This window comes from Mustela erminea, chromosome 4 (genome assembly GCF_009829155.1).
Source record: "Mustela erminea isolate mMusErm1 chromosome 4, mMusErm1.Pri, whole genome shotgun sequence".
Classification (NCBI taxonomy): Eukaryota; Metazoa; Chordata; class Mammalia; order Carnivora; family Mustelidae; genus Mustela; species Mustela erminea.
Window position 1 is genome coordinate 69,827,370 of NC_045617.1, and position 16,537 is coordinate 69,843,906.

Here is a 16,537-nt window from a genome sequence, read left to right on the forward strand (position 1 = left end):
AATTTGTGACTATGTGAAGTGATGGATATTAACTAGACTTATTTCACTATTTATAAATAACAAATCATTACATTGTAAGCCTGAACTAATATAATGTCATGGGTCAACTGTACCTCAGTAAAAGAATATGTCTAACAAAGGAACAGTAAAATAAATTAGGAAGCAATGGAATATTATATAATCAGTAAAAATGCTTTTGTAAACTATTTCATGGTGATGATGATAGCTGACTTGAGAGCATTTATTCTGTACCAAATGCTGTTCTTTATGTAATTATATTTCACACATATATTATAATGAATAATAGTAATAATTTTTTTAAAAAGGCATACAGAATTTAGAGACAGACTGCCTGGATTTGAGTCCTGGCTCTACAACTTACTAACAAATTATTTAGCCTCTTTTTGCCTCAGGTTCCCTATCTATAAGATGCACAAGATAATAATGGTTCCTATCTCATAGAGTTGCTAAAATTAAATAAGTTAATATTTGTAAGATGATTAGAATAATGACACAAGGTAAGTGTGTCATTTAAGTGTTTGACTGAAAATCAAGTAAAATAAAAGTAGGGATATAGGGAACCATAATATACCACTCCAAAATATGTCATTTTGGCACAAGAATTTTGAGCAAATGAGAATCAGTAGATGCAGAAAGAAATCTTCCCATATCTTCCCTTATCTGACTACAAGCAGATACTTCTGAAAAATGACACTGCCCAAAACCCTCTTACCCAGGAAAGTTTTTTGGCCAAGATGGACCTGTACAAACCTTACTATGTTAGAGCCTCCCACATTTTTACCTTCTTACAATCTGTCACCCCAGAAAGCCTAAAACCTTTTTCTTCATCTTATCACTTCTCTATAAAGTTACTGTTCTTCCATTAAGATGTGTATCAGCCCAAGTTCTAACCACTCTTTTGAGTTACTCTTCACAGAGTCTTCTCTACAAGATATGTACTGCACATGTTAATAAATACATGTTTTCTGTTAATACATGTTTTCTGTTAATCTTTTGTCAGCCTAATTTTACAGGGTCTCTGGGGGACAATCCAGGAGGGTAGAAGGAAAAACACATTTCCTCCCCTACTGGGACAGTAGAAAGGGCTAAAAGAGCCATGTGAAAGGACAGGAAGTGTGGGGGACCTTTGCCTAGAGGATCCTGCACACAGTAGCAGGGCACGCAAAAGAGGCTCTGAAGGTCCTCAGTGGTACAGGGTTGTGATTTAGATATCCTGATGGGGGAGAAAAGGTGGTCTTTGCTTCTTCCTCCTTTTTTTTTTTTAAGATTTTTATTTATTTGACAGAGAGTAAGAGATCACAAGTAGGCAGGGGGGTGGGAAAGCAGGCTCCGGCTGAACAGAGAGCCCAATGTGGGGCTCAGACAGGATCCTGAGATCATGACTTGAGCGGAAGGCAGAGGGTTAACCCACTGAGTCACCCAGGTACCCCAAGGTCTTTGCCTATTGTAAATGAAGTATGGTGAAGATGTTCTGATGTTTCTGAAGAGAGCCTAATCTAGGCCATGAAGGGAAGGATGCTCATTTGCCTGTGGTGATAAGAAGTCCAGGACTTCTACTATCTTCTGTGATAGAAGTATTATATTTCTTCTGTCACAGAGCAGCCTAGAAAGGTCCAAAGATATTAGCAACCAAACAGATTCCCCACAAGGAGCAGAAAACACAGGGCACATGCTCCCTATCTTTTGGGGGAAATGACAGTCAACATAAGAGAAAGTGTAATGTTCAAATGAACATCCTAAAAACCTTTCACTTTTCCTTATATGAGATAAATACACTTGGAATCTTTTATCATGCTAACCAAGGGCACATTCCTCATTAAAAAGAAAGATTTGCAAGAACTACTATAATTCTAGCAGGCTAAATTTTTAGCAATCTCTCAATCTAATACACATCTTTTTTTTTTTTTTAAAGATTCCATTTATTTATTTGGCAGACAGATCACAAGCAGGCAAAGAGGCAGGTAAAGAGAAAGGGGGTAAAGTAGGATCCCCGACGAGCAGAGAGCTTGATGCAGGGCTCAATCCAGGACCCTGAGATCATGACCTGAGCCAAAGGCAGAGGCTTTAACCCACTGAGCCACCCGGGTGCCTCTCTAATACACATCTTAACAAAATTACGAAACTACATTTTGCTTAAATTAAATAAATGAATGAAATCACATATTCATTTCTACACAAAAAGCTTCACAGTACAATTTCATCATTGTAAGATGTGGAGAAATGCATATAAATGCATCATTTTCAGTATCTTCTTAGCTCTATGAGCTACCATGTACTGCTAAGAAAGGAGAAAGTAGGTGCTGTTTTATTCTGCAAAAACAGGATCTCTCAAGGTCAAGATAGGAAGCTGACACAAGAGTTCTGATGCCACGTACCTTACTAACTTCCTCAAGCAACTATCCCATAAACCTACATGGACACGGTGTACAAAGATGGGCTTGCTCTCTTCAGCCCATTATGCATCTACCAGAAGTAACAGTTAGCAGCAGCACATCTGGATGCATAATTCAATTACTGATGGTAAAAGCACATATATTCAGACTGTATTGGTCTGAATATGAATGAAGAAGAATTTTCTTCAATTTTACATATTAAAAATTCTAAATTATTCTTTATTGGGAAATTTTTCAGCAATGAACTCAAATATTAGGGCCTAAAATTCGGTTCTTTTTTCAAAACAACTATATAATATTTCAAGAATTTGTTTCTTTTAACTTATAAATGTTAAAACTCTAGGAAAATTAAATAAATCAGACTATTCATGAGTTATAATTTTTGACAACTTTTCAAGTTAGTTTTACTTCATAATATGTACTTAAACTTCTTTATCAATACTTTAATAATTATATTTATTTTCTTTAAAAATTCTCCTCTCCATTAAGCCAATCTAGCTCTGCCTTCACTATTTTGAACAAATAAGATAATATCCTTGTATTGGCATATACACACACACAGTTTATTACAATTTTAAGAAATGTAATACTCTGGTAAATTCTAAAAGTAGGAATATATTATTTGAATAAGTAGTTTATAAAATGTGGCACAAAGACAAATTACATTATTTACTAATACTATTGAACTAAAGCAATACTAATCCTGAGGCATTCTTGTCAAAATAAATTTAATGAAGTGAAATTTTGACAAAAATTCTCTGTATTGAACATTCTATCTGAACACTATATATATATATATGGAGTCTCAGTCCATTTACTGACTAAACAACAATGCAAATTTTCCATATACACATTTTTCTTATAAAAGTTCATGAAGGGGCGCCTGGGTGGCTCAGTGGGTTAAGCCGCTGCCTTCGGCTCAGGTCATGATCTCGGGGTCCTGGGATCGAGTCCCGCATCGGGCCCTCTGCTCAGCAGGGAGCCTGCTTCCCTCTCTCTCTCTCTGCCTGCCTCTCCGACTACTTGTGATTTCTCTCTGTCAAATAAATAAATAAAATCTTTAAAAAAAAAAAAGTTCATGAAAACTGTAATCAAAAGCAACAGTTCAAATTACACATAAAAGATTAAAAGCAAGCATAACAAACAGTGATTATATGAGGACAGAATGCTATTCTCCCTCTATTTTCCAGTTTTGTAATGTTTGTTTAAATTTTGGAAAAGTATATATATTTTTAAGCAACAGTCTCTTGCATCAAAAAAAAAGAATTACAGGGGCAGTGGCCTTTCCTAAAATGACAAACCAACACCCCTGGGCTCATAGTCATACTAAAGCTGGCAAGATTTCACATTCCTCAGCACACAATGGATCTTTCATCAATACTGGAAACTGCCTTTGTGAGAATATTTGCTAAGAATGAATGGAATTCTCAATGTTGTAAGCACCCATTGAATTATTTAAAAGAACAATGAATGAATGACTAATTAGAAATGTTTCTTGACCTCAGGGATATTTATATTCCTAAAGAAAAAACCTAAATCTAGCATTTTCTCCTGAAGAACAGATTAAGTTTGTTAACTACAGCCACTGGTTCCCAAATGCTTTGTTATCAAAGCTATTAGAGTCACCTTTTTCTTGACCAACTAATAATTTTAAGTACTTCTCAACTCATAAATACTGTTTGCATGTTTGCTGATATGCTCTTTGCTCCATGAAAGAAAACTTAACAAACAATGAAATGAAACTTGATCCTCAATGTCTCCCTTCACCCCAAAAAGAAGCACTTTTGTTTTTTGTTTTTCTGGGTTTTTAAAATTATTTATTTATTTAAGTAAGCTCTGTGCCCAGTATGGGGCTCAAACTTATGACCCCAAGATCGAGTCACATGCTTTTTGGACTGTGCCAGTTAGGCACCCCAAAAGATGAACCTCTGAATGAGTAACTATAAAACTAGATAAAGACAATCTAATACTAAGTTTTAAAAAAAAGTTTAGGGGTACCTGGGAGGCTCAGTTGTTAATCATCTGCCTTTGGTTCAGGTCATGGTCCCCGTGTCCTGGAATGGAGCCCCGCATTAAGCTCCCTACTTGGTGGGAAGCCTGCTTCTCCCTCTCCCAATTCCCCTTTTGTTCCCTCTCTCACTGTGTCTCTCACTGTCAAATAAATAAATAAAATATTTTTTAAAAAGTTTATGTCTCAAAAACTCATATATATGCTATGGTTAAAATCACTTAAAAAGACATATTCTTTGGAAGAATATAAGGAAATAATAAACACTGACTTCAGGATGATGGTTAGCATAAATGAAGGATGGCCATGGGATGGATTAATGAAAAGCATAATACAGTTAAGATTATTACCAGTAGTCAGAAAACTATAAAGTACTCATGAAAGAAATTGAAGAAGACACAAAGAAATGGAAAAATGTTCCATGCTCCTGGATTGGAAGAATAAATATTGTGAAAATATCTATGCTACCTAAAGCAATCTACACATTTAATGCAATTCCTATCAAAGTACCATCCATCTTTTTCAAAGAAATGGAACAAATAATTCTAAAATTTATATGGAACCAGAAAAGACCTCGAATAGCCAAAGGGATATTGAAAAAGAAAGCCAAAGTTGGTGGCATCACAATTCCGGACTTCAAGCTCTATTACAAAGCTGTCAAGACAGCATGGTACTGACACAAAAACAGACACATAGATCAATGGAACAGAATAGAGAGCCCAGAAATAGACCCTCAACTCTATGGTCAACTAATCTTCGACAAAGCAGGAAAGAATGTCCAATGGAAAAAAGACAGCCTCTTCAATAAATGGTGTTGGGAAAACTGGACAGCCACATGCAGAAAAATGAAATTGGACCATTTCCTTACACCACACACAAAAATAGACTCAAAATGGATAATGGACCTCAATGTGAGAAAGGAATCCATCAAAATCCTTGAGGAGAACACAGGCAGCAACCTCTTCAACCTCAGCCGCCCCAACATCTTCCTAGGAACATCGCCAAAGGCAAGGGAAGCAAGGGTAAAAGTGAACTATTAGGATTTCAACAAGATCAAAAGCTTTTGCACAGCAAAGGAAACAGTTAACAAAATCAAAAGACAACTGACAGAATGGGAGAAGATATTTGCAAACAACATATCAGATAAAGGACTAGTGTCCAGAATCTATAAAGAACTTAGCAAACTCAACACCCAAAGAACAAATAATCCAATCAAGAAATGGGCAGAGGACATGAACAGACATTTCTGCAAAGAAGACATCCAGATGGCCAACAGACACATGAAAAAGTGCTCCATATCACTTGGCATCAGGGAAATACAAATCAAAACCACAATGAGATATCACCTCACACCAGTCAGAATGGCTAAAATCAACAAGTCAGGAAATGACAGATGCTGGTGAGGATGTGGAGAAAGGGGAACCCTCCTACACTGTTGGTGGGAATGCAAGCTGGTGCAACCACTCTGGAAAACAGCATGGAGGTTCCTCAAAATGTTGAAAATAGAACTGCCCTATGACCCAGCAATTTCACTACTGGGTATTTACCCTAAAGATACAAACGTAGTGATCCGAAGGGACATGTGCACCCGAATGTTTATAGCAGCAATGTCCACAATAGCCAAACTATGGAAAGAACCTAGATGTCCATCAACAGATGAATGGATCAAGAAGATGTGGTATATATACACAATGGAATACTATGCAGCCATCAAAAGAAATGAAATCTTGCCATTAGCGACAACATGGATGGAACTAGAGTGTATTATGCTTAGCGAAATAAGTCAAGTGGAGAAAGACAACTATCATATGATCTCCCTGATATGAGGAAGTGGTGATGCAACATGGGGGCTTAAGTGGGTAGGAGAAGAATAAATGAAACAGGATGGGATTGGGAGGGAGACAAACCATAAGTGACCCTTGATCTCACAGAACAAACTGAGGGTTGCTGGGGGGAGGGAGGTTGGGGGGGGTGGGGTTGTGGACAATGGGGAGGGTATGTGCTTTGGTGAGTGCTGTGAAGTGTGTAAACCTGGCGATTCACAGACCTGTACACCTGGGGATAAAAATATATGTTTATAAAAAATAAAAAATTTTAAAAAAAAACAAAAGAAGTTTACAGTGGGGAGTGAGGGACACAGGCAAGTAATGACAATACAATATGATAGTGCAAAAAAAAAAAAAAAAAAAAGATTATTACCAGTGTCCTAGCTTTTGTTTCATGGATTTTGTTTGTGTTTTTTGTTTGGTGGCAGATTCCCAGGTGATTATGATACCATTTTAAAATAGAGATGGATGGATGGTTGATAGATAGACAGATTAAGATAGACAGAAGGATAGATCAATCAAGTAAAACAAGTATGGACCAATGATGAGTATATTATGAACCAAAAATCACTAAACCTGAAATGAAAGGACATGAAACAAAAATTCTTTACAACATGTGGATTAACATCCAAGCTACAATCTCTGGATCAACTCAAAAGTCATTCATCCAGATTCTGTAATTTTCTTCTTCCACTTTACTAAACACTTTCAATTATGCTGCACAAAGTGACCAGTGAGACTTTCTAACATCATCAATGGACCTTCTGCAAGGAGAGTAGTACCTAAACAGAAAGGAGCAAAAAAAAAAGCACAGAGGAAAATGCTGCTGTCTCACCTATGGACTCTCTGGAATGGGGCTGAAAACGCCCACAAGCCTCTGAATAGGCAATTGGTGATTCTTATCCATACTGTCAATACTTATTAAGTATATGTCAAATGTCATGAAAAGCACTAAAATCCTTCAGATTTATGATTAGGACAGTCCAAGCAGATTCTTATGTCTAGCCCATCGTGTTCCAGACAGCCCAGAATCAACATATCCTCAGGTCAAAGAATCAAGATAGTACACAGTCACAGTGGAAAACAGTATGGAGGTTCCTCCAAAATGTAAAAACAGAAACATCATATGATCCAATAATTCAATTTCTTTTTTTTTTTAAGATTTTATTTATTTATTTGACAGTGAGAGATCACAAGTAGGCATAGAGGCAGGCAGAGAGAGAGAGAGGAGGAAGCAGGCTCCCCACTGAGCAGAGAGCCAGATGCGGGACTCGATCCCAGGACCCTGAGATCATGACCCGAGCCGAAGGCAGCGGCTTAACCCACTGAGCCACCCAGGCACCCCGATAATTCAATTCTTGAGTACCTACCCAAAAGCAAAACCAATCATGTCAAAAAAGACCTATGTACTGCTATGTTTATTACAGCATTATTTATAGTAGCCCAAATATGGAAGCAACCCAAGAGTCCATCAATAGACAAATGGATAAGGAAGATGTGGTGTATATAAAACAGAGTATTCCACAACTATAAAAAAGGATAAGATCATGCCATTTGAGACAACATGGATGGACTTACATGGTATTATGCTAAGTAAAATAAGTCAGGCAGAGATAAATATCATATGATTCTACTCATTAGTAGAATCTAAAAAACAAATGAATAAACAAACAAAAAAGCAGAATCAGACCTATGAATACAGAGACCAAAATGATGGCTGCAGTAAGGGAGAAGGGTAGGGGGTTGGGGAAATGGGTGAAAGGTAGTGGGAGATACAGGCTTCCAGTTATGGAATAAGTCATGGGAGGGGTGTATGGGTGGTTAGTCAGTTAAGTGACCCGCTCTTGGTTTCATCTCAGGTCATGGTCTCATGGGTCATGAGATCAAGCCCCACATCAAATTCCCTGCTCAGCAGAGAGTCTGCTTGAAATTCTTTTCCTCTGCCCCTCCCTCCCAACTCCATGCTCGCTCTCTTTCTGTCTCTCTCTGAAGTGGATAAATAAATCTTAAAAAGAAAAAAAAAATCATGGGAATAAAAGTTACCACATAAGGAATACAGTGATATGGTAATAGTTACATATTGGGTAAGATGGTAGCTATACTCGTGGTGAACATAGCATAATGTATAAACTTGTCAAATCACCATTATGTGCACCTGAAACTAATGTAACATTGATGTCAACCATACTCAAAAAAATAAATAAATAAATAAAATAACTTTCAGGTACGTTATTTGGTTTCTTACCTATACATGCAAATGCTAAAGCAGCTCCTTTATAAAGTAAGATTAGAATGGCTCCCCAAAGTTAAAAGATTTCAAATCTCTATTACAAGAATTGGGGATGGGGAGGAGATTTTTCCAACAGATTATATTTCACACAGAAGTGTTGCTACTTATCTTACCTGCTATCTCCAAAAGTGAGTTTACATGATCTCCTTCTGCCAACTTGACAAATCCAACCTGATTTCTAAAAGTGTCAATCCCTTGAAAGGGCAAAATCAATTGTTTTCCTTGGAGGATTTCTTCTATGAATGGTTTTAATTTCAAAAGAGCACCAATACCACTGGTAAGAGAAAATACAATTTTCAGTAACATATTAAGTAATAAAATATATAAAACAAAACAAATAATCAGTTTTAGATAAATTTTTTTTATTTTTAGATAAATTTTAATATTTGTTCTAGTTGAAGCTCAAAAATAACTTCAAAACCTAATCCATATGATGAAAATAGTTATTTTTTTAACTTTTATTTATTTTTCTTACAATGTTCTGTTAGCCAACATACATCATTAGTTTTTGCTGTAGTGCTAAATGATTCATTAGTTGCATATAACACCTAGTGTTCATCACTACACCTGCCCTCCTTAATATCCATCACCCACTTACCCCATCCCCTGACCCCTCCCTTCTGTAACCCTCAGTTTGGTTTCCGGAGTCCAAAGTCTCACATGGTTTGTCTCTCTCCCTGATTTTTAAACAAAAGTTACAGAAGAAATGTATTAAATCTTCACTTAATTATAATTTGTATTATATTAAAGACATGAAAGAAAATACTATTTTATAAGTCACCAAGAAGCTTTTACTCAAGGAAACACTACATGGACAACTCAAAAAATATTACTGATAATATATTCTAAAAAGTCTAATACCACAGGATCTTATATTAGATTATGTGGAAAGTTCTGGGCCCTTATTAAAAGTACTAATATAGTACTTACTATCTGCAAATGACTCTACTAAAACTTAATATTCATTATCTCTTAAACTATAATAGCCTCCATAATGAGGTAATACTGTAACTGGATTAAACAAAATACAAGCTTATATTTGCCAACTACAACTATGTAAGTTTATTTCTGTTTAAACTATGTGATTTTAGGATGAACCTTTCATTTTTCTTTGTTTACTTATTTTTATTTTATTATTTATTTATTTATTTATTTATTATTTTATTTTATTATAGGACTACACTTTTTTTCCTTCATAATAACAAGTGAATTAAACATTATCAGGTTTGGAATATTTTGAAAATTAGGATAAGTTATTTCTACCTTTAAGAGAATTCTGGTGTAGGAATGTTGCTATGAGAAAAAAATTAAAATCTCACTAGAGGGCAGCAATTACTCCAAAAAGAAATAGGTACATTCTTACATAATGTAGAGAGGGCTTTTAAAACACCCTCCTGCTGCAGTATCAGTAATTTAAACTGTCTTGATCAGTGTGATCTGTTCAACAGTAACTATATGTCAAATGTGTGAAAAGAAATTTAGGTATTTTTCTAGCCTTTTCATTTTTCTAAATTAGTTTTCATATAAAGTGTGTAACTGATGTCATCCATAACTTCATACTGAGTTCCAATTCTCATCTATGCCATAAAAAGTATACAATACTTCAAAATACCTTTGGAAAGGTCAACATTTCTCATTGTACCTCCAAACCCACATATTGAATGCACTCTTTCCTGACTGTATTTATGTTCATCCAAAGAGACACAGTGTACATACTTCTACTGCAAGACTGTCCTTCACTGTGTGCTGGGAGTTAGAGCTTGTGAAAGTCAAATGGCCACTTCTGGTTCACCTTTCATAAACTGGGGAATTCAAGATACTCATTTTAAATGTAACTATGTACTAAAGCAGGCCATGCTAAAGGTTAGGGCTTTTCATAGACTGTGAATTCTAGATGCCATTTTTTCATTAAAGAAATATAGATGATCTTGGGGCGCCTGGGTGGCTCAGTGGGTTAAAGCCTCTTCCTCCGGCTTGGGTCATGATCCCAGGGTACTGGGATCGAGCCCCGCATCGGGCTCTCTGCTCAGCAGGGAGCCTGCTTCCTTTCCTCTCTCTCTGCCTACTTGTGATCTCTGCCTGTCAAATAAATAAATAAACTCTTTAACAAAAAAAGGAAAGAAAGAAATATAGATGATCTAAACTCAGTCCAGTTTGTTTTCTTCAGATCTCTAGGAGCATAAACCAATAAATAACTCCCAGTGAGGTATCACTGATCACAGAGTAAGAAAAACTCATAGTGTCTATTGTTAAGTATCACTAACTTTCAAGTTCTTTTAAATAGAGTATCTTTCCAAGAGTGATTTATGGAAAGCCTTCTTTATGGTAAAATGAATAAAAATCATATGCACACGTGAAATAGCACTCTGAAACCAGAGTTCAGACCTAAAGATGTATTTGAAATTAAGGCAGGACAGCCACCTTCTCAACTCAGGAGCTGGGTTTGGCCCTACAAATTTCTGTGCCTTTCTTCTACACTGTGAGCAAAGGACTAGAGGTGATATCTAAAGAAATTCACAATTTAAAAAAAAAATTTTTTTTAAGTAATCTCTGCACCCGCCGTGAGGCTTAAACTCACAACCCTGAGATCAAGAGTCGCATGCTCTACTGACAAGGCCAGCCAGGCACCTTGAAGAAATTCATGATTTTTAAAAAATGCTTCTGCATACTCCATACCCAACCCACTGATCAGTGTATCATTAAACAACTAAATAATGATACTAGATTTTGAAAAGTAGGAACACAGAACAAGGAACTGATAACATAGATGTCAGCATACTATACAGTGGAGGATGAAAGGTAAAATTAAAAGATTCGTATAAATAATGTTTTACCAGTAAACTCAACCAGTTTCTCTCTCACTATATAGCTACCAAAAGTGAAGTCACATCTTGATTCTGTTCCTCATTTAAAAGTTAACACTGTTAGGGGGCCCAGGTGGCTCGGTCCACTTAATGAGTGGCTGACTCTTGATTTAGCTCAGGTCATGATCTCAGGATCCTGGGATCCAGCCCCGTGTTAGGCTTCCCACTCAGCAGGAAGTCTGCTGGAGGATTCTCCCTCTCCCTCTGCCCCTGCCACGTGCGTGCTCACGCTTTCTCTCTCAAATAAATACATGAATCTTTAAAAAAATAAAAAAATAAAAAAAATAAAGGGGTCCCTGGGTGGCTCAGTCATTAAGTGTCTGCCTTCGGCTCAGGTCATGATCCCAAGAGTCCCGGAATCAAGCCCTGCATAGGGCTCTCAGCTCGGTGAGGAGCCTGCTTCTCTCTCTCCCACTCCCCCTGCTTGTGCTCCCTTCTCGCTATGTCTCTCTGTGTCAAATAATAAATAAAATTTTTCAACAATATAAATAAATAAATAATAAAAACACTGCCACAGACACTTCCCTGGCTTCCCAAACTAGTAGCAAATCTTCACTCCTTTGAAATTTCATTAATACTTTTTATCTTACGAAATATACTAGTTTTTAGATTTTTCTATTATAGTAATTTGAGTTCATATGGTATCTAGTCAACTTAATCATATAATCCATGAGCATAAGAGCCATTCCTGATTGATCTTCATTCTCCCCAAAGCACTCTGTTCAGTATCTTGCATGTGACTGATAACACTGGTTGAGGGGCAAAACATTATCTTGTCTGGATAGCAAACCTCATTTATTTCTTAGATTTTTCATTATAACTTTGTCAAGAAGAATTCCTAAACTGCAAATACCTGGTCACCATCTTCTAGTAGAGAGAATATTCCCAGTATCATAAAGTTGCAGAGGGATGCCACTTCAAACACAAAGCTAACTGGCTACACATTTCTTTTTTTTTTTTTTCACAGAACTAAAAGTCTTTGCAAAAAGCCCTCATAAATTTAAAAAATATATATTTTTTTAAATCTTAAAAAAAAAAAAAAGTCCTGGTAAAACATGGGGCTGAATGATGCAGAGTGTCACCATGCTCTCTGCACAGGGATTTTTCGATGTGAAATGCCATGACTTAGGGCAAGACGCTGCTGCCTTGTTCAGAATGGTCCCATGCACTGCAGATGGCTTAGCGACTGTCACTCCTACCCATCAAGGGCCCACAGCACTCCTCAATAATCGTGACAACCAAAATACCCCCCTCCCCCAATATCTCTAAAAGCCTCCTGGAGCAGGCAGTCCAGCCTCCAATGAGAAATGTAGGCAGCACGATACAGTGGAGGCACACCTGCCCCCTCACCTCACCCCCACTGCACACCACGAGTTCATCAGTGGAGGCCACTGAGGTACAGGAAGCCATCCATACCTGCACAGACTGATCTTTCCCACTTCTCTCGTGCCCCTTTGCTCATCCTCTCCCTCCTGTCTCTACCCCACCCCTTCCCTTTGCATCTCCCCGCCTTTCACAGGCACACCCCATGGAGTAATAAGAGAACTGACTAGTTCTGGCTACTAAACTGACCAGGATTTGCTTAATTCCTCAGGCTCTTGCTTCTTCATATGTATAAGAGAGATGGCATTTCTGTGCTGCCTCCCAATACCATTAAGAGAATCGAAGAAAATAGTATTTGTACGGGGGATGGAAGCTGAGGAGCAGAGGCTGATGTAGACATGCCATAAGCCATGGCCAAAACCCCCTTCTGAAACAGAGATAAACTTACACTTACTGATCAGTGGTGATTCAATATTTTCTAGTTTAAAAAAGTCTTTTTGGGGTACAATTATTCAGTTAATTCAAACCTCCTTTCAGGAGTTTATCCCTTCACTCTCTCCTCCTTCTTCCCAAGGAATCCAGAATACCCTTCTAAGAGAACTCAGGAAGATCTCTGGACTGCTTGCTGTTTGAGTCCTCAGAGATTCCCATTTCAGAGGGACTGGTCCGGTCATATCCCTGGGTGCCCTGTTTCAGGGTCCATGACAGCATGCTTGTTCCTTCTGGCCATTGTACCAGGTACTGCCAAAGCACAAGATCCCTGCCAGAGTCTCTGATCAAGAAACATGGATGTTGGGGCGCCTGGGTGGCTCAGTGGGTTAAGCCGCTGCCTTCGGCTCGGGTCATGGTCTCAGGGTCCTGGGATCAAGTCCCGCATCGGGCTCTCTGCTCAGCGGGGAGCCTGCTTCCCTCTCTATCTCTCTGCCTGCCTCTTCGACTACTTGTGATTTCTCTCTGTCAAATAAATGAATAAAATCTTAAAAAAAAAAAAAAGAAAAGAAAGAAACATGGATGTTCAGTAGTGTCCTCATCCCTTACCCAGTTCCTTCTGATTCACAAATTCTTTCTGAGCTGGACTTCCAAGTCCACCCACCAAGGCACAAGAAACTTCTGCATCCATCTTTATGTCTTGATAGACAATGGGGAGTTGTAGGAACGACCCCAGGTCCACCCATTAGAGGTCTTCCTCAACTCTAATCTACCACCTTTGTGACACCACATTCTTCCAGCATTAGTTGAACGGGAACTTCTCCAAAGAGCTTGAGTGTTCCCCGGCCATACCCTGAGAACCCGAAACCAATGTGAGTGTCTCTATCATTCCTAATTCTCTGCTTCAGCACTGGTGGGAGCCGGGGTTGGAAAGAACACTCAACCCCGACAGAGGAGCCAGGACGTTGTGCCGTGCTCCATGCCTCACTGACTCCACCCAGTGGAGTCCTTCCCACCCAGGAAATAAGACTCAGAGCAGCCACCTCAAAGTTGTCTGTGCTTTCACTGACCACAGTGAAGTTCTTTTGAATTTGTTGCTAGTTCGATATCTCCTACTTGCCACCCCTTATACCAGCTCATGAAGAGGAAAGACTGAGGTTCCCCAAGAAAGAAGGAATTCTGCCTCTAAACTGCCTTTGGACTTGAGACTACATCAACACTTCCCTGGATTTTGGACTTGTCAGCCTCCACAGTCACATGAGCGAATTCCTTAAAATAAATTCTGTATGTAAGTGTAGATACAGACATGTCAAGATACAATACATCTAGATATCTATGCAGATATACATCCTATTGGTTCTGTGTCTCTGGAGAACACTAATTCACCGTTCTAACACACACAGGGCACTACTCTTCTCTCAGGCTTTCATCTTCTCACCGTTTTATCTTCCTTGGTTACTTTTTCTTTAAGAGCATCAGAGTACTTATTTTGTCTTCTCATTTGCAAAGTGAAGAGTGAAAGTGAGTCAAGTAAAAAATCTTCTAGGCCTTTCTGCAATTGCAGGGGGCCCAAGACCTGCTCTTGGGTAGATCAGGTTGGAAGACATCAGAAGACCAATTTCTAGAGACACGAGGGTCTACTGTTTAAAAGACATAACTACAAGAATCATAATTTGGCTTCAGATTTTGAGCTACTACTTCATTGTTTTCTCCCTTTTCCTCACCCTCTTCCTGATGCAAGTCTTGTTCTTCATTCCCTTGGGAAACTATATGTCAGGGTAGAAAACTGAAGTAATCTGCAATACATTCTGATCCTGGTTTTCCAAAGAGACAAAGCTCCAGCTTAATTCAGAGAACTATACAGATGATAACAAGGTACAGACAGAGTATCCCAGAGAATTGGGGGGAAGACCAAGGTTTCTCCACTCCAGGCTGGAAAGCAGCTGCCAATGACTTATGCCCAAACTTTATGGCACACCTCTAGAATTAGGATTGGGTATTATACAGGCACTCTAAGATTGAGTAAGGTAAAATTGTAATTGTCTACTGACCTAAGGAATGGCTGTTCTAATAACTAATAACACCGGCTGCCTGCTGTGTGCCAGGCTCTATACAAGGAGCTATTATTACATGTACTGGTACTATTATTTTCCCCATTTACTTAAAAAGTGGACAACTGGCCTCAAATCAGGTCTCTATTCAGAGATAGTTGTGCCATGGTTCCATAATCTTTACCAAGAATCCTAACCTAAACGGCCAGTCTCTAGATGCTTACATGATTAACATGGGCAAAGCAACTGCTTAACTAAGGGCTACTATTAGATAACAATAACAGAGTTTAAAAGTCTAGATTAGGGGGTGCCTGAGTGGCTCAGTGGGTTAAGCCACTGCCTTCGGCTCGGGTCATGATCTCAGGGTCCTGGGATCGAGTCCCGCATCGGGCTCTCTGCTCAGCAAGGAGCCTGCTTCCCTCTCTCTCTCTCTGCCTGCCTATCTGCCTACTTGTGATCTCTCTCTGTCAAATAAATAAATAAAATCTTTAAAAAAAAAAAAGTCTAGATTAGGAGGAATACTTGAATTGTTAATTCTGTACATTGACTATTTTTTTTGTACATTGACTATCAATTGGAATAAATTATAACAAAGAATGATTCCTTAGAATCTCAATGCCTCTGGGTTCTGCTATGCCTATTCATACTGAAGTAATAATCTGAAAGATGACATTCAAGGAAGACATATTACTCACATGTTTACTTCATCTTCATTCAATAATTGCATCACGAGCAGGGTAATATGAAAGGAGCCGTCACTGGTCATTGCTTTGGCTAGTTGCTTATCTTGTTGTATTATTGCGTTTTGCAGAATCTTAATTCCTCTTATAATCTAATCACACATACGCACATATACACATAAAAAAGAGATTAGACAAGCACAATTTCCTTATGGCAATTTGAAAGTCAAGAAGAAAAATAAGCAACAATCAAAATTAGAACTATGTCAAGATTCTTCAACCAAGCAATGCTTACTTACCTACTTGTTCTCAAATATCCTGGATAAAATGACTTGGGAAGCTTAATATGATGTATGAGTTTTTAAAACTTACACAATCCTTGTCCATCTTAAAAACATCAAGCCTGGGGTGCCTGGGTGGCACAGTCGGTTAAGCATCAAACTCTTGATTTCAGCTCAGGTCATGCTCTCAGGGTCCCAAGATTAAGCCCCATACTGGGTTCTGTGCTCAACATGTAGTCTGCTTAAGATTCTCTCTCTCTCTTCTTCTGTGCTCTCCCTCTCTCCCTCTCTAAAATAAATAAATATATCTTTAAAAAAAAAAAATCAAGCCCAAGACCCTTATTTTACAAATTGGGTCACTGGTTGGATCC

The 16,537-nt window shown here is 38.2% G+C and overlaps 1 protein-coding gene across 4 annotated transcripts in view; it reads right to left on the reverse strand.

The window, feature by feature from the left end:
* Positions 1 to 16,537, reverse strand: part of AKAP7 (A-kinase anchoring protein 7) — a 149,972-nt gene that overhangs the window by 103,194 nt on the left and 30,241 nt on the right. For all 4 annotated transcript variants that reach the window (XR_004284946.1, XM_032339514.1, XM_032339511.1 and 1 more), the window contains exons 4-5: positions 15,901 to 16,037; positions 8,652 to 8,812 (exon numbers count right to left, since the gene is read on the reverse strand). Coding sequence is in view for 3 of the 4 variants with exons in the window: in XM_032339514.1 (XP_032195405.1) it covers positions 8,652 to 8,812; positions 15,901 to 16,037 (298 nt within the window). In the remaining variant the exon portion in view is untranslated. The remainder of the gene's footprint in view (positions 1 to 8,651; positions 8,813 to 15,900; positions 16,038 to 16,537) is intronic.